General features: G+C 36.3%; 4 protein-coding genes across 4 annotated transcripts; 2 read left to right on the plus strand and 2 right to left on the minus strand.

Annotated features, from left to right (window-relative positions):
• Positions 1 to 547: 547 nt before the first annotated feature.
• Positions 548 to 5931, plus strand: tph2 (tryptophan hydroxylase 2 (tryptophan 5-monooxygenase)). Its single transcript, XM_084409201.1, has 12 exons — positions 548 to 912; positions 1332 to 1475; positions 1624 to 1807; positions 1892 to 2031; positions 2531 to 2598; positions 3289 to 3485; positions 3575 to 3710; positions 3792 to 3918; positions 4267 to 4362; positions 4458 to 4591; positions 4728 to 5485; positions 5653 to 5931. The coding sequence occupies exons 1-11, from the start codon at positions 676 to 678 to the stop codon at positions 4900 to 4902; spliced, it is 1638 nt and encodes a 545-aa protein (XP_084265327.1). The 5' UTR covers positions 548 to 675; the 3' UTR covers positions 4903 to 5485; positions 5653 to 5931.
• LOC311290609 (apoptosis facilitator Bcl-2-like protein 14) lies at positions 5803 to 7633 on the minus strand. The gene is made up of 6 exons (XM_084409202.1): positions 7540 to 7633; positions 7087 to 7241; positions 6897 to 6986; positions 6701 to 6768; positions 6340 to 6603; positions 5803 to 6172 (listed from the first exon to the last, which is right to left on the minus strand). Exons 2-6 carry the CDS (start codon positions 7217 to 7219, stop codon positions 6137 to 6139), a joined length of 591 nt encoding a protein of 196 aa, XP_084265328.1. The 5' UTR covers positions 7220 to 7241; positions 7540 to 7633; the 3' UTR covers positions 5803 to 6136.
• A 5401-nt stretch (positions 7634 to 13034) lies between these two features.
• On the minus strand, positions 13035 to 19333 carry LOC311290783 (uncharacterized protein). Its single transcript, XM_084409485.1, has 7 exons — positions 18737 to 19333; positions 18432 to 18542; positions 17691 to 17798; positions 15856 to 16047; positions 15465 to 15621; positions 13916 to 14104; positions 13035 to 13672 (listed from the first exon to the last, which is right to left on the minus strand). The coding sequence occupies exons 1-7, from the start codon at positions 18915 to 18917 to the stop codon at positions 13471 to 13473; spliced, it is 1140 nt and encodes a 379-aa protein (XP_084265611.1). The 5' UTR covers positions 18918 to 19333; the 3' UTR covers positions 13035 to 13470.
• Positions 19334 to 22932: 3599 nt separating this feature from the next.
• akip1 (A kinase (PRKA) interacting protein 1) lies at positions 22933 to 24421 on the plus strand. The gene is made up of 5 exons (XM_084410045.1): positions 22933 to 23087; positions 23356 to 23526; positions 23605 to 23685; positions 23768 to 23896; positions 24049 to 24421. Exons 2-5 carry the CDS (start codon positions 23374 to 23376, stop codon positions 24190 to 24192), a joined length of 507 nt encoding a protein of 168 aa, XP_084266171.1. The 5' UTR covers positions 22933 to 23087; positions 23356 to 23373; the 3' UTR covers positions 24193 to 24421.
• Positions 24422 to 24541: the final 120 nt, after the last annotated feature.

A 24541-nucleotide genomic window follows, 5' to 3' on the forward strand; every position in this document is an offset into this window, starting at 1 on the left:
GGAAATTGCCTCAGAGGAAGCTGATAGCTCACTGCTCACCGCAGTAATGTTATCTCTCTTCTAGCTCCCTTTCATTAAAAAAAAAAATGAAAATGCACTTATTTGCCAAAACCATGAACAATATGCATCTGACCTCAAAGGAGGTGACGTTTACATAAAGCTGACATTTAAGTTCATACTTCATGGAAATGAATGCTCTAATCTCAGCTTTCTATGTTGAACATGTTTCTAAATCCTGCCTCTGAAGGACACACTGTACAAAGGCATTACATCTTACAAAAATGATGGGTGATGTCCTCCCCCTCTTCTCCTTCACATCTGTAAAACGAAGCCACATTTACGTGGATCTTGAAATCTTGATGACTTTGCTCTAGATTCATTTCTCCTAGAGGGTGAGATGAGCTTATCCACTTCAATCAGGTCTTGGGACGAGCCGACATTTCCTAATGGAAGAGCCATCCCCTCAAAAGCCAATATGAGTGATAGCCTACCCTGTGCGAGAGTCAACAGGCTGTGCAATGACTCAACGTCATTCGTCACAGTATATAATCCCAGCTCTGATACTGACAGGGGAGGAGTGTCAGGTACTGTGGCACATGCAAAGTGCTCCCTGTGATCTCCAAGGGACAGCTTAAAGAAAAATCGCCTGAGACAATAGTACCTCCGCCATAGGAAATGCAGGGAAAGAAGACATCTCAAGAGACAGTAACTATGTCCTCTGAACTACAAGCCAATGCGAAGGGGCCGCAGACAGCCCCTAAATCACCTATTGGGCTACTTAGGAAGAGGGGTCAAGATGTAGTTCCGAAGATGCAACCTGCTATGATGATGTTCTCCAGCAAATACTGGGCTCGGCGAGGACTATCTTTGGATTCAGCAATGTATGACCAGCAACACCTTGCAGCCTCAATGGTGGGTACTGAACAGTTTGATAGACCCTATTTTGGGCGCCACATTTTATATAGTCAAATTGCCATACTATTTGTTTATAATGAACCGTGATTTCAAAATAAATTTTAAATGTTTTTTTTTTTTCTTCAAATAAATATTAAATTGCTGTAGTCTTTTTTACTAGTTACTTGCATAAATTTACACTGGAAAACTTAGTGTCTGTTGGTTATTCTGGATGTAGAGGCAAATCCAATTTAATGTTTTCTTGACAAAAAAATAGAAGTCGCTCAAATTGTCTTCTTTTGAGTTTGTTAATTACCACTCTTAATTACCACTCTAGTTCATTTAAACTACTTAAATTACTTATAAAAAAAGCTTTTATCTTAACCCATTTCTGCATCTTAAGAGTTTTATATTCACTAAACAACACCTCCAAGCAGCTCCGCAGGACATCCTTTAATCGGATAGATGAAAGACCTGACAAAGAGGAACAGAAATCCACCTATGACCTTGGGAAATTAGCAGTGATTTTCTCTCTGAAGAATGAAGTGGGCTGTCTGGTGAAAGCGCTAAGACTCTTTCAGGTTAGTAAACACCTCATCCTTTGGTGGGGTAGATTAATAGTACACTTTAATATGCATAGTACTTGTGTAATAATAATACGTTTTGATTAAGACAGTGAAAATGAAACCAAAGTGACATCCTGCTGTTCTGTTTGCTGTATGTTTAAAGGAGAAACATGTGAATTTGGCCCACATTGAGTCTCGCAGATCCAAGAGAGTCACCAATGAGGTGGAGATATATGCAGAGTGCAACTGCACAAAAAAAGAGTTCAATGAGCTGGTGCAGCACCTGAAAGACCACGTCAACATTGTCTCATATAACACACCTCAACAAGTGTGGTCTGCAGAGACCGGTAAGTTCTCTGTGAAAGAATTGCCAGTGTAATTGGGATTTTGACTGTGATATTGCTACTGATTCACCTGACTCTTTATTCCAGACTGTTTGGACTGTGTGTGTGTTTTGGGAGGATTGGCAGATGGGGAAGGAATACCATGGTTTCCCCAAAAGATCTCAGAGCTGGACCAGTGTTCGCATAGAGTGCTAATGTACGGCTCAGAACTGGATGCTGACCATCCGGTAAGTAAATCTGTTAAATGTTTTGTAGCCCAATGGTGGAGTGAACAATACTTTTACAGCATTAATTAATCATGGTTAATGTGAATTTCTAGATAGACTAATACATTAATATTTAAAGTTGATTAAAATGGGTTAACAATGAATAATAGTATATTTATAATTTTTTATTGAATATTGCAGTGTTTATTATAAATTATTTATCTGTGCACATCTTTTTTTTTTTCTTAATCATGTGCCCTCAAACGACAGCTCTTCGCTGATGACACGTTTTTCGGCGTGAGGGCGGGACAATCTGTCACTCCCATGATCCAATCAAAGTCCGATGGACAAAATCAAGTCCCGCCCTAATTTTTTTTTGTTTTGTTTAAGAAGCAGTTTCACTTGGATATACATAATAATAGGGAAGAAAAGACTATCGCAACTTCCGTTTCATGCCGACTTTAACTAATGTTAACAAATTGAACCTTATAGTAAAGTTATTCTCTGTTCTCTATTGCAGGGATTCAAAGACAAGGTGTATCGGCAGAGGAGGAAGTACTTTGTGGAGGTTGCAATGAACTATAAATTGTTAGTATAGATTATAATAGTTTATATTCTTTTGTAGTTGATTTTGCTATTGGGTTCTTGAAGCTCAATTATTAGAGCATGGCACTAACAACACTAAAAATAGATGCATAGGCTAATACACTGCCCGGACAAAAAAAAAAAAAAGTTGCTGTTTGGATTTAAATAGGCAAAGCTTAAGAATCAATGATTGGATCATTATTGCAGCGATTATTATATTTCTAGCATGTCATTTGTTTGGCAACAATTCTAGTGTGTAGCTTTTCATTTCTTAGGAAGACACACCATGGCCATATTCCAGGATTACAAAACCAAGATTCATCAGGCTCAAATTGTGAAAGAATGGTTGGGAGGGAGCATGAAGAATCATTTTCACTCATGAATTGGACCTCCAGAATTGGAGTCCAGACCTTAAATTAATTGAAAGTTTTTTGGATGTGCTGTAGTCGACTTTACAGAGTGCTTGATTCTTGCATTGTCAATATAAGATCTTGACCAATAACATCACAACATTTATTTCCATCAAGAGGTGCATACATTTTTGGTCAAGATCTTGGTCTGGATCTTGGTAAATCCAAACAGCCGGGCAGTGTACAATTACATAAATGGAGTAGTAGTTGACTAACTGAAATTACAGTCCATTTGTTTCCCTTTTCTTGCTTAAAATGAATCCGAATGTCTTTTGTGTAACAGTGGGCAGCCCATCCCACGAATAGAGTACACACCAGAGGAAGTGAAGACATGGGGAGTCGTTTTCAGAGAACTTACAAAACTCTATCCAACTCATGCCTGCCGCGAGTACTTGAAAAACCTCCCTCTTCTCACAAAGCATTGTGGGTACAGAGAGGACAACATCCCACAGCTGGAAGACGTGTCTCTGTTCTTACGAGGTAAAAGAGAAAAAAAACTGCTTTCTTCTTGCATTATTAATTCCACTCATTCTATGACAAAGAAAGTCATTGGGTTGTGGCCTTTGCAGAGAGGTCAGGGTTTACCGTACGACCTGTGGCTGGATATCTGTCACCACGAGACTTCCTGGCCGGCCTGGCTTATCGAGTGTTTAATTGCACTCAGTATATACGTCACAGCACAGACCCTCTCTACACACCAGAACCGTGAGCAAAAGCCCCACACTTTTATTTTGTGTTTTGTATTTTGCATCACTTCTACCCTGTTAACTGTTTTCATGTCCTCAGAGACACCTGTCATGAACTTCTGGGTCATGTACCACTCCTGGCCGATCCCAAGTTTGCTCAGTTTTCTCAGGAGATTGGCCTTGCATCTCTAGGCTCTTCAGATGAGGACGTGCAGAAGCTGGCAACAGTAAGTGTGACAGCAGCTTATTGAATTCTTAAATGTCATACGGAACTTGACTGGCAGGTTCCTAACTAGATATGGAAATAAAAAGGTCACTGAAGTTTTTTCGTGGCGTAAAGTTTGATCTATGGTGTTGAGTCGCATGCATTTGCATTGAAATCCTATCAGTGGCTCTGTATGGCAGACTTTGAGACACAATCAGATCTGGGTATAAAGTTTTTGGAAGTCTCAATATGAGTGTGTACATCTCATAAGGGTCTGAAGGAACTTGTAGATAATCTTGCTTCCACACCTTTGAAATGTACAAGACAACATGTTTATTATGAAATAAACCACTGTGCTTTTTTCTTCCAGTGCTATTTCTTCACAATTGAGTTTGGGCTGTGCAAACAGGATGGTCAGTTAAGGGCATATGGAGCAGGTCTACTGTCTTCTATTGGAGAGTTGAGGGTAAGAAGCCCTTCGTTAACCATACATAAACACGTCAAGTATTCAAATGTCAAGTTAATAGTTAACTAAATGTATAATCCTCTTTGATTATGCAGCATGCGCTTTCTGAAAAAGCAAAAGTGAAGATGTTTGATCCCAAAACCACATGCTACCAGGAGTGCCTCATTACAACATTTCAAGATGTTTATTTTGTCTCTGAGAGTTTTGAAGAGGCAAAAGAGAAAATGAGGTAGAATATATATCCACTCAGTCATGACAACAATCTAAAACTATATGTATAAAAGAGACACATTTGCTCTGTCAATTTAATCACATAAATGGATGTCATACATATATCAATTTAATACATTTTTCCTTCTAAACAGGGAATTTGCTAAAACAATAAAGAGGCCTTTTTCGGTCTACTACAACCCATACACCCAGAGCATTGATTTATTGAAGGACACCAGGAGCATCGAGAACGTGGTTCAAGATCTACGCAGCGACCTGACCACCGTCTGTGATGCCTTGGGGAAAATGAACACATACCTTGGTATCTAGACAAACAGTGTCACCAGTGCTTCGTTGTAGACTACAAATACAACTGATTTACATGGTTAAATTCAATTTACATTAATACTGTAACATTTGCAGTGATGTTGATTTATCTGGGCTAAACATTCATTAGTCTTGCCTTGTCATAAGGATATATGTCACATAAATTAAAGGAATAGTTAACTTAAAAATGAAAATTCTGTCATAATTTACTCACCCTCAAGTTATTTCAAACCTGTATGAATTTCTTTCTTCTGCTGAACACAAAAGAAGATATTTTAAAGAATGTCTGTAACCAAACAGTTAATGGACCCCATTGACTTCCATAGTATTTTTTTTCCCCCCTACTATGAAAGTCAATGGGGTCCATCAACTGTCTGGTTACTGACATTCTTCAAAATATCTTTCCTTGTGTTCATCAGAAGAAAGAAATTCATACAGGTTTGAAACAACTTGAGGGTGAGTAAATTATGACATAATTTTCATTTTCAAGTTAACTATTCCAAAGGTGTGAAATATTGTATGCATAATCATCATATAGCAATCAAAACTGATCATCGCTACAATGTATTAAGACACTAAAGCAGGGGTGTCCAAACTCAGTCCTGGAGGGCCACTGTCCTGCAGAGTTTAGCTCCAACCCCAATTAAACACACCTGAACCAGATAAACAAGGTCTGATTATCTGGTTCAGGTGTGTTTAATTGGACAGGACAGTGGCCCTCCAGGACTGAGTTTGGACACCCCTGCACTAAAGGAACGACAAAGAAAATGAACAGATTTAGTATTCATCTCGTCTTTGCCTCTTTGTGCCTAATGCTGTGCTTAAGACAGAATTATAACAGATTTGCATTTCATTTAAACTTCATATTGCTGTATGCAGCAAGTGAATGAAGTTGATACGTACATATAATAAAAATAACTAAGCACTGTTCTGATTCCAATGCCATACTGTATTTGTATGTTTGTGGTGCTTGCTTTATTTGTTGCCAACAAAGCAAACTTCTCAATCAATAAAGCATTATATTTTAGCATTATATTTTGGTTTGCATTTTAAAAGTGTGCAGCAATGTGGTAAGGACACATTTAATTCACTAACACAATGTTATTTTACAATAAATGTATATTAATTTGCAAGTACATAGTCAATACCGAGAATATACACATTTAAATATAAAAAGTAAACAAAAAATCATTCATATTTTATTATATAATAACAATCCATTTCACAGTCGAACTTGTCAATGGACCTCGTCATTGTCATCAAAGGCTTTCTCCTGTAGTGAATAAGATGTGACGTATTTAGTATATTGCACGTTATTGTAATTATTTGATTTAGTAAGCTGCATTCATTTCTAGTAAACATGTTTACTTGTAACAATACTTTTCAACAATAGGCTTTGTGGAAATTGTAATTAAATGTAAATGGTGCATAAACTCTCACCCAACCACCGTGCTGTTTAACCCAGGGAGTGAAGTTATTTTGCAGGTACTGAGCTCCGAATCCCATGACCCTGTTCATGGGGTGAAGGTCCAGGGCTCCGAGTCTGCTGGTGACCTCAAAGGTCAGGGCGATCTGCTCATGTTTGTTTCTGCTCTGAGGAAATACTGGTACCACACTTTTGATGAAGGCTGAGGTCAGTTTTTCAAAAAAGTCGTAAGAGAAACTACTCTGCAGGTATCCTAAAAGCACATGGTTCTTCTCAATCTGAGAAGGCAAATGGGACATTTAAGAACGTAACAAGACTTTATAACTACAAACTGAACAGTTAGACTACAGATTATAAAGAGATAATGATGATTACCTTCTCATTTAAGTCATCCCCTGATTTCTTCAGTAATTCGACAATCTGCTCTATAACATCTGTGTTCTCTTTTATAAAAACAAGGACATAGCACAATTACAGTTTAGATAATTAATAGTGTTATGCAAGATTCTATTTCGATGACTTGTATGGCGATGTAAGAAGTGAATGTGTATAATAGTAGCCTACACTTTACCAGAATCTGCCTCAAATCCATCGTCATCAAGAAGTCCGCTGTCTACAATCCGGGTCAGTTTTTCAGCCACATTTCCATATTTCTCACCACCTGTTTTTACAGACAATGTCATTCAAATGACAATACATGTTATAAGAATCTCTGAAAGAGAAACAAAGTTATCAAGTACGGTATCTCTCTCTGGTCTGACCTGTTTGTGCCCCCAGACTGCACACACGGACACGTTGTCCCAGGCTGGTGCTTGGCTTTCTCTTCTGGCAGTATGTTTCAAGCAGTAGATATTCATCGCTACGTGTTATTGAAGGTGAATCACCTTCCATCATGTAAAACAACCACTGACTTTTGCTGTTTGGATAAAGAGATTTTGTAAATCTAAATTAGTGCAATTATGTAAAACACTTAATCAAACCAAAACAAATAATGTGAATTTAACAAGACTTTTAACTGCACTGTTCCAGCTTGTAAACTGAAGCTACAGCTGAAACTTTACACGACGTCAGTGATCATAGTTACTCTAACATTAAATCTGAATGCAAAATGCACATAACTTTGATATGATTCTGTTATCGGACAGCATATAATCTGCCGAATGAATGTCAAAGCAATGTGGTCGCAATCATATCTTAACAGAAAAAAAACTGACCGGGAAACTTCTGTCCTCCGGAGTGTGTTGGAGTTGTACGTCGTACGCACGTCACGAACAGCAGTTTCCTTGTGACGTACACGGACGTTTTGCTGCTTTCATTTTTATGAAGTTGTCCTCAGATTTATTATTAGGGATCATATGCACAGCTTTCAACTGTTCTGAAAATATTTTTGTTCGATTTTAATTACATGTCTTGAATATTATAAATTCGAGCTAAATTTAGCATAAATGTATCCTCTTTTATTTAACATTTAAACCATATTGAACCTTTACAACAGTGGTTCTCAACTCCAGTCCTCGTGACTCACTGCTCTGCACATTTTGTATGTCTCTCTTATCTGACACACTCAGTTCAGTTCATGGAGTCTCTCCTAATGAGCTGATGATCTGGTTCAGGTTTGTTAAATAAGGGAGACATACAAAATGTGCAGAGCAGTGGGTCACGAGGACTGGAGTTGGTGGTGGTAAAACTAACGAAAATAATAAAGAGGTGACTGCACGAATGATTTTAGAGCATGTAGGTCTATGTCCTCCATGGTTCCTGTTCTTTCTGACAACAAGCTCGGAATCACGACTTCACAAGGAAATGTCCAATAGCACGTGAAGGCAGCCCATAGAAACAAACAAGGCATTTTGGTACTGTCAGTGTGTCAGTAAATTATGCTGCCTTCACGTGCTATCAGAAATTTCCCACTTCCCACTTCTTAAATTGAGATTATCTTGTTGCATTCAAATGCTTTGTTGTCAGAAAAAAACAGGAACCATGGAGGACACCAGGTTTATTCTTCCCTATTAATTGGGAAAATCTTATTAAAGCCAAAATTATATTAAGCGTCCCATATTCATTGACAACCATTTAAACATTCACCACACTATCCAAAGTTTGGTCAAGTACAGGTTATTTTCACTGTGTATAATATACAAATATGCTTCAAATGAGGCTAATACAGGCCCACAATAAATGAACATTTATAAATATTATACATCATACTAAATATTACATATATCAGGGGCATCTGCACATTTGCTGAGGGGCATGCAAGATCATTGTTGATGCAAATTACATGCAATAACACAAATAAATACAATATACAAAGATGAAACAAATGAAATAAACAGGGCTTTAAGATTTTCAGGTATAGGTCTAACATAGGGTTCCCACGGGTCCTTGAAATCCTTGAAAGTTTGTGAATCTGAGAAAAAAAATGCAAGGCCCTGGAAAGTTTTTGAAAATAAACATAAATAGATACAGGTCCTTGAAAGTGCTTGAATTTATTTTGTGCAAAACATTTTCTGGAAAAAAATCCATATTATTCCCTGCTAATGTGATTTCGCCAACACTTCGTGGCCTATGCATTCTCGATTTACGTTAGTTACGCGCATTTAGGCGTTATGTTGTGTTTCCTGCGTGAGGTACTTTGTGTTGTAGGTTGCCATGACATTCACGCGTGCAACTACTATGCTAACGTTTGTTGTTGGACACAACAAATGTGTCCCCACATTAAGTCCTTGAATTTGAGGGTATTGGACCTGGAAAGTCCTTGAAAGGTCCTTGAATTTGAAGTTAACCAAGGTGTGGGAACCCTGCTAACAGTTCAGTTCAATATTAGGCTATTCATGTAGTAGTATAATCAAATGTAAAGTAACACTACATAGTCTTCACCGAATATCTAATTATAGATTAATCCTTGCTTAAAGCTATAGTTATTAGGTCAAGATCAGTAAGTGATTTTGTCTTTTGTTGTTTGATTAACATTAATGACAGACAGCAGCAGGAATATTAGGCTGCTGTCACTTTAAGACCTAATGCGCGGATCTAATGCTGCCTTCATGTGCTTTCGGGAATTATCGTAAATACGAGTTTCCTAGTTAAAAATTGGACATGAAAGCCCTCTCAAGTCATATTTACCACTGGGAAGTTCGGGGATAATTTTGATACCCAAGTTCCCAAGATGGGCGGGCCACAAACTTTAAACATGGTGGAGGGGAGAACGATTGCTGCTGTGACTGGTATTCTTTATTCGTTTATTTCCCACAAACGCTACATTGCCTTGTCGTTAAAGTAGTGCATATGATTATTATAAATTAAAATAAAATTGCATACTAACAAACTTACTACTAATACAAAGGAAAAAGTAGCCTAGACTAATTCATTGCAAAAAGGTTTCTATGAGTTTTGTCTGAAAAAACAAAAGGACAGTAAGATTTTTATTGTCACCAAGTAACAATATTCTGAATATTATCGACTATAATGATCATTTTACGTAATCATGTTTATACATTTTTATATCAGTAATAACTAAAAGCCACAAGCAATTTACAGTATTTAAAGATTAAATAATTTAGTTAATCATTTTATAAGACTTTTTTTTTATGTCTCCATGTCATATATCAGATGAATAAGTCATAAAGGAAACTTCACTTGGGATGCTGTTGCTCTTGAGTAGTTGTTTGTTCTTTTTCAGCAATCTTCTTCCAGCAGGGTAGCTGTTTTGCACGGGACATGTAAAACACAGGCCCGATACAGGCCCCAAGACCGGGAAAGGCATTCATCAGATTCAAGAGCAAACAGTCTGAGTCACCTACTTCTTTATTCTTAAGTGTGAGCAGGTAAGGGGCTATAGCCAGGAGAGGTGCGTAGATTACAGCCGTTGGGATTAGAATCAATAAGGTGTTCTTAAGTGCTCTGTTTTTTATGGATGAGCCACCACTTCCACCAGTTTGCCATTCACCTGGACCTTTTTTGGAGAGTGCACACACAATGCCCATTAGACATGCAAGCATTATCAGTAAGGAAACATCAAGGATGATTGACAAGTACAGAGCTATTTTAGGAAGCCTTTCTTGGTAGGCAATCAGTGCAATGCCTAAAGTTAAGATCCAGATTACAGCCGAGCAGAAAACACGATGCTCCCATTTACTCCCTAGTTTCATGTAGAGGACTGCATGTGCTGCGGCAAAGTAGCGCTCCACACACATACTGGTCAAGAAGAGAGGACAGCCGGTTATGTTGAGGATAGAGATGGCCTCAGAAACCATGAGAAGCGTTCCAGTGGGTTGATTCAGAGAATTGTACATAAAAAGAGGAAGACTGACACAGTAGAGTATGTTCAGCACGGCAAGATTGAGCCCCGAAACTTCAGAAGGTGACAAAGCTTTCTCACCCCTCACCAGCAGCCATAGTAGAGCCAAATTAGTTGGGAGACCCACCACGAGAGTTAGGATTTCCAGTGGCAAGCGAACACAGGAATAATCGTTTTCATTGCACTTATCCACAATGGTAACAAACAACAACAGAATATTGCTTGTATTACTGTAGATTGCGTGTGTATTGGTTTCATTTGATATGTTGTTTGTTATGGGGCGCCGTTTGTAAAGCGGCTCACACTGAAAATAACAGCAACATTTTGTCACATTTAGCTTCAAACAATGTTTAAAAAACTGGTATGAATTTTTGACGGTCACTTTTTATACCACATTTACAACAATATTTGTCAACTTAGAAATATTTTAAATAGTTAAATTTAAATATTAAATGTTACACCTAAATATTAAATGTTACACCTAAATGTTAAATGTTAAATGTTAAATCTAAATGTTAAATCTAAATCTAAATGTTAAATCTAAATCTAAATGTTAAATCTAAATGATAAATCTAAATCTAAATGTTAAATCTAAATGTTAAATCTAAATCTAAATCTTAATGTTAAATCTAAATATTAAATCTAAATCTTAATCTAAATGTTAAATCTAAATATTAAATCTAAATCTAAATGTTAAATCTAAATATTAAATCTAAATCTAAATGTTAAATCTAAATATTAAATCTAAATGTTAAATCTAAATCTTAATGTTAAATCTAAATATTAAATCTAAATATTAAATCTAAATGTTAAATCTAAATGTTAAATCTAAATCTAAATCTAAATGCTAAATTTAAATCTAAATCTTAATGTTAAATCTAAATATTAAATCTAAATCTTAATCTAAATGTTAAATCTAAATATTAAATCTAAATCTAAATCTAAATGTTAAATCTAAATGTTAAATCTAAATCTAAATGTTAAATCTAAATGTTAAATCTAAATCTAAATGTTAAATCTAAATCTAAATCTAAATGTTGAATCTAAATGTTTCAGGTGAAACTAAATATTTAACAAATATGCAAATTCAAAATGGCGGTAATCGGATTTAGATTCAACATTTAGATTTAGATTTAACATTTAGATTTAGATTTAACATTTAGATTTAACATTTAGATTTAGATTTAACATTTAGATTTAGATTTAACATTTAGATTTAACATTTAGATTTAGATTTAACATTTAGATTTAACATTTAGATTTAGATTTAACATTTAGATTTAGATTTAACATTTAGATTTAACATTTAGATTTAGATTTAATATTTAGATTTAACATTTAGATTTAGATTTAACATTTAGATTTAGATTTAACATTTAGATTTAGATTTAATATTTAGATTTAGATTTAACATTTAGATTTAACATTTAGATTTAACATTTAGATTTAACATTTAGATTTAATATTTAGATTTAGATTTAATATTTAGATTTAACATTTATATTTAACATTTAGATTTAACATTTAGTTTTAGATTTAGATTTAGCATTTAGATTTAACATTTAGGTGTAACATTTAATATTAAGATTTAACTATTTAAAATATCTCTACGTTGACAAATATTGTTGTAAATGTGCTATAAGTGACCGTCAAAAATTCATACCAGTTTTTTAAACATTGTTTGAAGCTAAATGTGACAAAATGTTGCTGTTATTTTCAGCGTGAGCCGCTTTACAAACGGCACCCCATAGTTTGTCATGTTGATTGAGCACTATAGAGAAACACAAAAAATTGCTTGAATTACAAAAACAAGGCAAATATATTGCAAAAATGCAATTAAACTCAGTAATATTGTGAAATATTGTTACAATTTAAAATAACTGTTTTCAATTTTTATATATTTTAAAATGAACTCAAGTCTTCAGTATCACATGATCCTTCAGAAATCATTCTAAACAAGATCAATTTAAGGCGTCCTTCCTGAATAAAAGTAATGATTTCTTTCATAAAAACTCTTACCGAACCCAAATTTTTTAATGTCTATAGACACACACACAAATAATAAATATATATTTAAATGTATAAACAAGATCAAATAAAATAAGTTGTGAAAGTGTTACTGAAAAATGCTGAGATATATAAACTGACCTTTTCAGGCTATGAGCTCAATTTTATCGTTCGCTGTCCTTCTCTCTTCTTGACAGATCTTAAATATATCAGTTCTTGTTCTGTTTTGTCAATGCAATTTAAATACAATTATTTGAATTTCTGTGCTGGTACATTAAGCGCATTTTGTCCACAACCCAATGAAAATGAGAGATTTTCCATTTCTGGTTTCGGAAAAAACACATTTAGCAAATTTTACCCAAATCGACGAGGGCATCTGGACTCAATTAAAGGCAAAAGGAAAACAGATCGACCCAACAGTTTATTACAAATGAATCAGTGCATTTAAAGTGCAAATTTTACAGATAGATTTTAAGTTAACAGATTTATAAACTCTAATCAAGAGTACATACCGCTTCTTTACGACACATCATGAATATAATATTATGAAAATGGGTGGTATAAGCCACCACAAGCAAACTACTATGTGCAAAACAAAAAGATTTTGCTCTTATTTTCTATTTTCTTATTAGGTATGGTGCTATCAGTTGTCAGATTTGACAAGAATAACCAGGTCAAGATATATTTACAATATAGCAGATATTAAAAGATATCATCAACATTAAAAAGATCAAAGTGCTTCTGGTTACGCTGACCAGTTATATCTGTGCAGTGTTGTTTGTATTGTCTTGGCCACATTCAGTGCTGCTGATGAGAAAGTCGACTAATGGTTGCATGTCTATGGGTGGGTGGCGGAAGGAGCGTGTGGGGTCTTGTTTTTGGGAGGTGTAGAAATCTGTACGTAAACTGGGGTGGTTGAAGAAGTGGAGGGGTTTGGCTCGTTTTGAACCCTCTGGAACACAAGGGCTGGGTAGATTTGGCTGTTGGCGTGGTATGTAGGGTATGTGGCATTGGGGCTTCTCAGCAGACTCTCTTGACTCCTGTGTAGAAAGAAAGTACAAAATCATAGAAACTGAAGCACTTCTTATAGGTCTTATGGCTTTTCACATCCTCCCAAATATTACATAATAGTAGAAAATGCGGTGTGGTTGTAGCGAGTGGGCAAGGGTTGTGGGTTTCAATACACGTAAGAGGCCTATTCATTTACAGGCACGACAAGAAGGGAGGCTATTCCTGTTGTAAGTGTACTGTGAGTCTATGTGGGGAGAAATGATTTTCCTTACCTCTCATACCCTCTGTTCTCATAGGCTCTGATGACCTCGGAATAAACAGGACTTCCAGGAGGCAGCGGTCGGTCAAGACGCTGGGACAGGCTGAAAAGTTTAGGCGGAGGGAATGCCTCCCAGTCTAGCTGCTCTCTCTCCAACCAGGACGGGCTCCTCCGTGTCCTAGAGCTCCGTGTTTCTCTTCTCCTAAAGGTGAACAAAGACAGTACCAACAAATTTAGTATTATGATTGTAAAAAAAATTGCATCATTATAACTTTAAAACACAGTATCCCCCGGTTTTACAGATAACGCTTCCCAGACAGCAACATAGTGTCAGCCCAGATCCGGCCCACATCTAGACATCCATGTGTACCAGATGTGGGCCGGATCTGGGCCGACACTATGTTCCTGTCTGGGTTAAGGCTAAAGACTAAAATGGTTTTAACTGAAAGCAACTTGCACTGAGAAATGTGACCCTGGATCACAAAACCCGTCACAAGTAGCACAGGTATATTTGTGGCAATAGCCAAGAATACATTGTATGGGTCAAAATTATCCATTTTTATTTTATGCCAAAAAACATTAGGATATACTAAATAAGTAAAGATCATGTTCTATGAAGATATTTTGTACATTTCTTATCTTAAATATATAAAATTTTCTTTTTGTGAGTGAATGCAGCACAATTGCAAACATAAATGGACAACTTTAAAGGCGATTTTCTCAATGTTTCGATTTTTTTACACCCTCAGATTCCAGATTTTCAAATAGTTGTATCTCAGCCAAATATTGTCCTATCCTAACAAACCGTATATCAATGGAAAGCTTATTTATTCAAGTTTTGTGACTGGTTTTGTCGTCCAGGGCCACATATCTTAAAATATGTCAATGCCATTGTTTTGTCTCAAGATGCACCGCAGTAATGTTTTTTTTATAAGGCAAGGCATGTTTATAAAAGCTAATTAATGATGGTAGTAATGTTTGACAACCAGAAAGTGTCCAGAAATTGAGTCTTAACTTTGCCTTTATTTAAACGCTTTTAAAAGATTTAAAGATCTTTTTCTATATTTAAAATAAATGCCACTTGATTTGATATGTAATGCAATTATACATTCATCTTTAAGTGTAGCCAAAGTGTCCATGCACTTACTTTCTGGAGCTAATATATATTTGTTTTGTTTATCAGATGATGCAAACTCTGAATCAACATGTACCAATGCTATATTTTCTAAATGTCATAATCATTTGTTAACAAACAAGTATTCATTACTTCAATGAGCTCATTGTATCTGCATTAAATTATTACATTGTTTAAATGAATACATTTTTAGCTAACTGTGATTTTTTTTATATGTACATTTCTGAAATACATAAATTAGACTGTTACCTCTGATAACAGATCACTCTAAATTGTAATATGGACTCATGCACTTTCTGTAAAGCTGCTTTGAAATGATATGTATTGTGAAAAGCGCTGTAAACACACCACTCTTTTTGAATGATTTTGATGAATTTTAATTTAAAAAATGATCTTTAAGGTTATTTTAATTATTAAAGTGACTGACCTGCTTCTGCCCATCCGATGCTTTTCCTTCTTTTTGCTCATGCGCTCTTGACAACAGCAGACGATGAAGCACACAGTCATGACGAAGATGACGACCCCGCTCACTACAGACACCAGTAAAGCAACGCGAAGTCCCTGGTCATTTGGCCGAGGGATACCTGAAAAAAAAAATAGTGTTGGTTTCAACAGATATGATGGCCAGTTATATTAAAACTGAGAGAAACTGTAAATATTCTTTAGAAAGAAATGTTCTTACAGATTTTAAATTCAGATATTTGCTTACATTTGGGGGAAATAAGCAAAGTTGGCAATGAAAATAATAATTATGCTTTTTTATTAGTATTATTAGGATACATTTCTTTCCATAAAGGGTCATTGAATGGCTGCCCTACTCTCACAGACTGGCAGGTAGCTGCTCCATCGTGGGACGCCTGCATGCAGGATGCATGTGATTTTCTCATGGCCAACCAGCTGGTAGCCCTCCTTACACCAGAACACAAGCATAGAGCCCACAGACACCCCTGTGCCGTGCTCCACGTAGTAGGATCCCCGTCGTGGGGGAAGCACAGAAATACACACAAGCCCTGTAGGAACACAGACAGACAAATAGACATGTAGATAGATGAGATGAGAGCAAAGACTTTGAATATTCTGTGATGTGTTAAACTGTGTAAATTGACTCTTAACCACTGATCTATATAATGTCATTCTATATAGATCAGTGCTCTTAACACATGAAACGGCTCATAATGAAACCTTCTGTGGAGAATGAATGTATCATTCCAGTTGTTTTGCATATGTTATAGATTTTTTTTTTCTGCCTCATGCATCTTGCTTGCATGTTTCCTTTGCAGTGAGACATCTCACCCATCTTTGTATCCTGTGGTAAACCACAGCGAATTTTCATTAATGTGTAAATGTCTGTCTTGTATTTGCATGGTGTTCTGTGAGTATATGTTGCTTTGAATCAGTGCCGGCATATCAGTGACTGTCTTCTCTATCCAGCTTCTTGTCCCATGATCCCAGCTCACTATCAAATACTCCTCCCTCCAGTTTCTCCATGTTTCTGGAGAAGCAACTGATTAAATAAAGATAAGGCCCTTTATCAAATATTGATTAATTCCACAGTTTTCCTAATATTAAAAACCTTTGAAAGTGCACTTAGGCCATCCACTGACATGTCAGAGTTTTTTGAGCACAGGTCAGGAGAAATTATATATTAAGTGCTAAAAGTCTTATCTACCCAATTGTATCTGTCTATCCATATATCTGTCTGTCTATCCATTCGTATCTGTTTATCCATCTATTAATATCTGTCTCTATTTATATTCATCCTTCTGTATCTGTCTGTCTACCCTTATGAAAAAGACGTTTATTCAAGTGTGCTATTAGTATACTCCTTTTAAGATAAAAAAATAATGTATACTTTCAGTCTACTTTGTATGTACTTCTCAGAAATATACTTAAAATTGCATTTTTAAGTATAATTAAATTTATTTATAATTAAGTATATTTGGCCTATAGTTGAATCTATTGATCGAGATATTCTTAAAAGTATAATTAATTAATATATTCAAAGTTAACTTGGCTTGTAGTTGAGTCGGTTATTAAACACTTTTTTCACGCATCTTTTGAAAGAGTAGGCTACAGAATTTTCGGATCAAAACACAGGTGTAGAAGAAGAAACAAGTGATAGAAGATTGCTTAACGTTACGCACATGTAAAATAACGCGATAATCAAACATTAAACAGCGTATATGTTCAAAAATGCCTAACGTGACCGAATGAAGTGTCGACCAAGGAAGGGTTACCGACTGTGAAGCTTTGGGGTGTTGATGGACTCTATCTACTCCGTCTATGTTTTGATCATCGTTCTGATTCCCATCCAGACGTAGTCTCTGACAAAAATGAGATTTTCTCCACTTTTAGAAACACAGTAGTATACTTAGTGCAAAAACAATATATAAATAGTAAACTATATACAATATCTATACTGTAAAAAAAGTTATTGCTGGTTTAACTTAAAAAAAAATTGGTTTAATAAATAGAAACTCAAAATATGTTATCTGAACCCCATTAATTAATATTAATATCTATCTATCTATCTATCTATCTATCTATCTATCTATCTATCTATCTATCTATCTATCTATCTATCTATCTATCTATCCAGTCAGTCAGTCAGTCAGTCAGTCAGTCTGTCTGTCTGTCTGTCAGTTGTTCTTACCTGTGTTGTTTCTTGGATCTGTAGGTTCAGTCTGATGTTCTGGATTGACTGATTGCTCATCAGTGGTTGGATCAGAGGTGGTCATGAGTAGATTGGGTCTCACTGAGGCTGCGTGAATAACACAATCAGTCCACACACAACCCACAAGTTTTTGTAGCTCCACACACCATGTACTGTATCAGAACAATTTATATTGGTCACATAAATCAAGTGTTGTGTCAGTTCTGGCAGGTCACCTTAGCCAAGCTCGCATCAGCTGACTCACATCTATATAGGAATACGACGCTTATCACAGCATTCATATATTATAATCTCCTTCAGTATTATCACCAGCTATCGCGTTTCTCAGGAGCTAATTACCCTCCTCCATCCCCAGCTCCTCCTCTTGTCAGTCAGGATTTGGCATTCTGATTCCCCTTTGAATCAGACTAAATTATGTTATACATTCAAATTTTTGAATGAATGGAATCTGCAATATATTCATGTTGGTTCTGTTCTGTTTCCCCTAAGGGGGGTTATTGCTGCTCTCCCTGCTCTTATCTATGCTAGGCTGCATGGATGCGCAGGGAGTTCTTGCCCAGAACAGAACCATACCGCCAATCCAAACTGTATGCTATTGTCAATCGTTTTTGACAATAGTAGTCCTGACAGAATGTCTGTCTGTCTGTCTGTCTGTCTGTCTATCTATCTGTCTATCTATCTATCTGTCTATCTGTCTGTCTGTCTGTCAATTGTTCTTACCTGTGTTGTTGCTGGGTGGATCTGTAGGTTCAGTCTGATGTTCTGGATTGATTGATTGCTCATCAGTGGTTGGATCAGAGGTGGTCATGAGCAGATTGGGTCTCACTGAGGCTGCGTGAATAACACAATCAGTCTTTGTAGCTCCACACACCATGTACTGTTGCAGAACAATTTATATTGGTCACATAATGTATGTCTGTCTGTCTGTCTATCCATCCGTCCGTCCATCCATCCATCCATCCATCCATCCATCCATCCATCCATCCATCCATCCATCTATCTGTCTGTCTGTCAATTGTTCTTACCTGTGTTGTTGCTGGGTGGATCTGTAGGTTCAGTCTGATGTTCTGGATTGACTGATTGCTCATCAGTGGTTGGATCAGAGGTGGTCATGAGCAGATTGGGTCTCACTGAGGTTGCGTGAGTGTGGGGAAACCACACCGTCAATCCACACACAACCCACAACAAAGACCACACTGAAGTCATGATCAAAGGCCCCCAGGGGCCGCAGCACAAAGAGTAGATATGTCCTGAGGTGATCACAATACTCCGTGTAGCACGCTAACCATCACTGATTATAATCCATTCATAGTGCCAGGTGAAGGAATATCACAAATAGCTTCTTTTCCTAAAGGTGTCTGTGAATATCCAAGCTCATCCAACCTTAGTTCATCCAAGCTTATGCCCATAGCTCCTAAAAATGGCAGCTCCTTCTCTGTTTCTCCTGCTGTATTAAGCATAGGCTTCCTTGTGTGTGTACACAGCATCTGCTCTGCCTGTCCGCTCACTGCTGCTGTTATCCTACAGCATACAGTGAGGCAGTCAAGGGTCTTACATAACATGAAGTGCACGTGTGGATGTAATTTTGTGCACTCTTAAATCCCCGATCTCATCTCTCCAGTAACTCGTGCACGCTCTCTCACTCTATTTCACTCTCTCGGGACACTCGAGGGTGAATCAGGGCATGACTATGTGCATGTGAGCCTCTGTCCCATATCTGCTGAGAGAATGAAAAGAGAGCCACAATCTGCAGGCGCACGGCACATTATATATTTATATACTCAAATCAACATGCTGACTTATAATGCCTCACAATTTCTCGAGCACCCCAAAGCAGAATAAACGTGTGTGTGTAAACAGAGCGTGATGCAGCAGATGGTGTTTATAGATTGCACGTGGACCCAACACCAGTACGGTTGAATGCATTCTGTTCACTTGGATGAGCACAGTGGGTTTCAATCTCAGTGCAGAAAGCCTGTTAGACTGCGTGGGAAGTGTTAGAAGGATGCTATAGGGAGGTTTCCTCATTGCATAACACTGAAACCGTGGTAACAGTGTCACGATTTATATATATCAGTATTTACGGATATGCATTCAATCCAGCTCCTTTTTCTTTTTCCCCCATCTATGGTCTGTCTTCCTGTAGAATGCCTTATTAATGTTTGATAAATCACAGGGAAGCCACAGGATGTGTAGAGACACAATCAAATAACAGCTTCCAATGTTTTCAGCTGCATTCAGTGAGTTTGTTGCATCTTTTACATTTTTTAAGTATTGGAACACTAATTTTGTACTTGTTTGTTGATGAATGCTGTGTTTCTCACATGTCACATGTCCTGATGGCACACTAGTTAATCTATGACTGACCATGGATGTCAAATAATTACTAACCATCTGCCCTAGTAATCCTTTAAGCTTTAAGATGCTTCATTGCATTTTTTGGTGAAATAGGATTCAAATCTTGTAAAGATGCTTCTCTGGCTTTTAAGAGATACTTTGATATTTTTCTGATATCCAGACTTTATGAAAAGAAGGAACTAAAAGTCATAGTCATAGGCCTATATCAAGGATGATTTGTTTAAAACAATCCATACTTAAGTCACTTTTTCTACTCTTCACACTTCTCCTTACCTACTTTCAAGTTCATTTTTACATTTAAAATGCTCTAAAAGTACTAAATCACTGACAGGACTCCAGACTAACATTTGACAACAGTGGCACCCAGAGGTGGACAGTAACAAAGTACATTTACTTGAGTACTGTACTTAAGTACACTTTTTGAGTGTTTTTTTTCTGGAAACTTTTTACTTTACCTTCATACATTTGAAAGACAAATATTGTACTTTTTACTCCACTACATTTCTGTCAAGGTCCTTGATTAGAAAGTAGTAACGTCAGTCATGATTTTGGCTGCAGTCAGAGCCCCGGCGACGTCAGATTGACGTCACCATCCGACGTCGGACAGACGTTGGATTTTGGTTGGAAATAAAATGTTGGTTTCTGACGTCAACCCGATTTTCATTTTCAACCACAATACAATGTCTGTCCAACGTTGGAGATTGACGTCAATTTGACGTTGGATTCTGACATGATTTTCATTTTCAATGTTCTAAATGTGAATTTTGTCATTGCTTTGGAGCACACTATAGCTTATAGGCTAACATTTTCATACTAAAAGCCCAAAAACTTTTCATAGAGACTTTAAATAGGGCACTATTTGAGGGAACAGCCATTTGGGTGTCCAAAACCATTGTAGACATTATGTGCACTTATTCATATATCCCACTACTGGGTATTGATATTGATTTGAGGGTATAGGGGCGATTTCGGACACAACCAATATCTGATTAACGTGGATATTATTACTAGTCTTCTCGACTAGATATCATCCTTTTATTTTTATCCTTGTAAAAAGTGAACAGTTGGATCAACTTAAAAAAATTACTTCAATTGGTAACACCTAAAGAAATTAAGTTTTCTCAACTTAAATTATCACGTTTTATTGTGAAAAATGTGATAATTTAAGTTGAGAAAACTTAATTTCTTTAGGTGTTACCATTTGAAGTAATTTTTTTAAGTTGATCCAACTGTTCACTTTTTACAGGATTACAACGGGCTCCCGGCACCTGATTTGGTAAGAACAGTGATCCTATAGGCTTAAATGCTTCCCGACTAGAATATCATGCACTGATATACAAATATACTCACTCTAACTCTATAAAACCTGACCAGTTTGTTCACTTTCTCCAGCTCATGTTTTTCACTGGTGGTTGAAATTTCATTGCATTATTTATAATATAGCCTACCTATTTATTTATACAGAACATTTTCTACCGGTCTGAATCAAAATGCGCAAGGTTAATCTCTTCAGTGTTGCTGTTAATGTTGTGGTTATTTTAGCAAATAGTTTGCTTCGTACTTTCAGTTTTTTTTTTTTTTCAAGAATTTAAAGAGTATCCTATTAATGAGTTGTTCTCCCCCTCCTTCTCACAACCCCTTTCATCACATGAAACTGTTGATGCTGTTTTTACTCATTGAGCTACAAGATTCTGGAAACTGACAATCACAATAAAAAAATAAAAAAAGTGATTACAATCTTCCACAATTCTGAATAAACAACTAAAAAACTATAACAAGTAATTTAGCCGATAGAGGTTCTGGCATAATGTTAGTTGCTGCAGTCTTGACAAAAACATTTATAATTAATTTGAATGATTTTTTATTTATTTAGGCCTATTTTTAATCGGTTTGAATAAATGATTCAAGAACTCAATTATATAGATGCCACTTGTTTAATTACTGGATGAATAGCGTTTTTGAACAAATCTTTTGAATTAATGATTCAATGACAAGTACATTTTTTAACAGTCACTTGTCTCCACCTACTGGTGTCACAATGTAATCGATACAAACTTTTTTTGAAGCATTAAGTTACTTTCAAAAGGTGATATTCTCTATTTTGTTCACTTCTGTTTGAGATGGGGTGAAGGCTGTGGGCTGAAGGCTCCCTCGGTTGCAAGTCTGTAGTTTGGGTTTGAAAATTGGGGGGTTAAAGTGTGAACCGTTTAACGGGGTACCAGGAAATGCTCCCTCGTGAGGTTTATTTATTTGGTTTTGGTTTATTTTTGCAAAATGGCTCACACATGCAAAGTTGGTTCATAATAATCACTTGTTTACAAAGTGCCATTGGAAGTCATTGCTTAAAATGTTCTAATACTGAACATGTTACTTTCCTGTCATTAATTGGATTATCTTTTATTTTCCCAATAGGCATATATTATAGCAGAACACATTTTACACATGAGGAAAACCAATTGTTTTGTCATTTCAAGAAGGTCCATACTTTAAAGCTCTTGATTCTAACTTGTACTTGGCCTTATGAAAAAGTAGTTCTTGTAATTGTTTAATATACACTGTAAAAAAAAAAAAAGTTGAGAAAACTTAAAAGTTTAAGGCAACCAGCTGCAGGACATTTTTTAGTTTTCTCAACTTACGTGTTTGAGTTATCTCAACTTTTCTCATGTTAAATAGTTGAATAAACTTTAAAAACTGAATTTGTCATACAAAACGCAAGTTTTCGAAAATGTATTTATTTATTTATTATTATTATAAAATGTAGATTTGTAGGTTTAAAAAAAGTAGGAAATTGATGTAATATTGTTATTCTTGTTAGTGTCGCGTTTAAACCACGGAAATAAGACTCCATTTCCCAGCAACACGTGGGAGAGAAGGAAATGCATTCGAACTTTCACTTTAGCGACACACACCCATCACCAACATACAGCGGCAACAGTTTGAGAACTATTGGACTAAATGCGGCGATCATTTTATACAGTTAAACGAACAAACAGCTGACAATTTGGGCGTCATTTAATCGTAAGTATCGCGTTTAAAATGCAGACATATTTTCTAAGTGTTCAAATGTTTGCCATGCGCTTAAAACATTCTAAATCGTAGCATGGTTTTCATGAATGCAAATACGTTCAAAATCAGAATCTGCAAATAGTTCGTGTTATGACGTAATTCTTGTGAGTCACAACAATTACGTCATAATACGAACTATTTGCAGCCGCGAGCTATTGTGAGAATCATTTTGTTTAGGCTATATGAGTTGCAGCCTAATATTGGTCATATGCAATTCCAGTGCACTCCACTTGTTTACATGGCCAGTGAATCCTGGCTGGAGTCTTCCCTGCGCCGTTCATCTAAACTCGGGCAGGAAGTGTTGGAAAAGGCAAAAAGACGGTCTGTTAGCTGCTCAAGTGCAAGACCAAGACCATCACCCATGTTCAATCACTATGAGAGGGGCTCAGAAGTGAGTAGACTCAATTCACATTTGTTAGGTCAACTAAATGAATAACGTCTGACTAATTCTTTTTGTCCTGTGTTACAGAGAGACATTTCCCATTCAAACTTGGACCATGCTTTTGCTACAATAGTGGAGTACATGTCTGAAACTACGAGACAGTGCCAGGTGGAAAAATGCTTTATTCATTAATTTACTTGAACTCTGTTGAGATATGAATGAGAAGAACCAGCCTGTGTTTCTTTAATAGAAGTTTTATAAGACTGTTCACCTGGCTCAGCCCAGTGAGCGAGAACACATCTGTCGCTACCATTCACAGCAGATGTTGAGGACTGCAGACCGGAAACAGAATGCTGCTGCAGCCATCAAACCAGACATTGTAAGTACTGACCTTAGCAAAAAAAGAAAAATATGTACATTTTTCTTGTCATGTTGTGTGTGAACTTGAACTGTGAAGGCATTGTACAAAAGTTGATTTTGAGCAGATAGGGATCATATTTTAACCAGGTTCATCTACATATTTTATTGAAGGGTTCATCAGAACCAGAGGATTTTCTTATTGAAGTGCCTCCAGGAACCTATTCCATCACGGCAGCGATGCAGGACTCAAGGCCAGAGACGAAAACTGTCCACATCAACGCAGGAGAAAGCATGAGCCTTACATTCAACCTCTGAACTATGGGTGAAAATGAATGCCTTAATTGAGGACTTGCACTAAAATTTTAAAATGCACTGACTTTTCTTGATTTCTGCTTGAGTGTTCATAAGTGTTATTGCTAATACTCAGGAATATTTATTTATTATTTTTTTAAAGTAATCATGAGTTTATATTGAGGCACAGAAGCCATAATGAAATTATACAGCAAGACAAAAAAACTTTATACCTCTTACAGATGTTGCATTTTAATAAACTTTTGCATGATTTTACACAATAGTATTTTCTATTCAATTACTACACAGCCATCAGATGTTTGAATAAACAACAAATATCATCCCTGAAGAAAATAAATCAGCAAAAGCTGAC

The sequence above is a fragment of the Rutilus rutilus genome, assembly GCF_951802725.1.
Source record: "Rutilus rutilus genome assembly, chromosome: 5".
NCBI lineage: Eukaryota > Metazoa > Chordata > Actinopteri > Cypriniformes > Leuciscidae > Rutilus > Rutilus rutilus.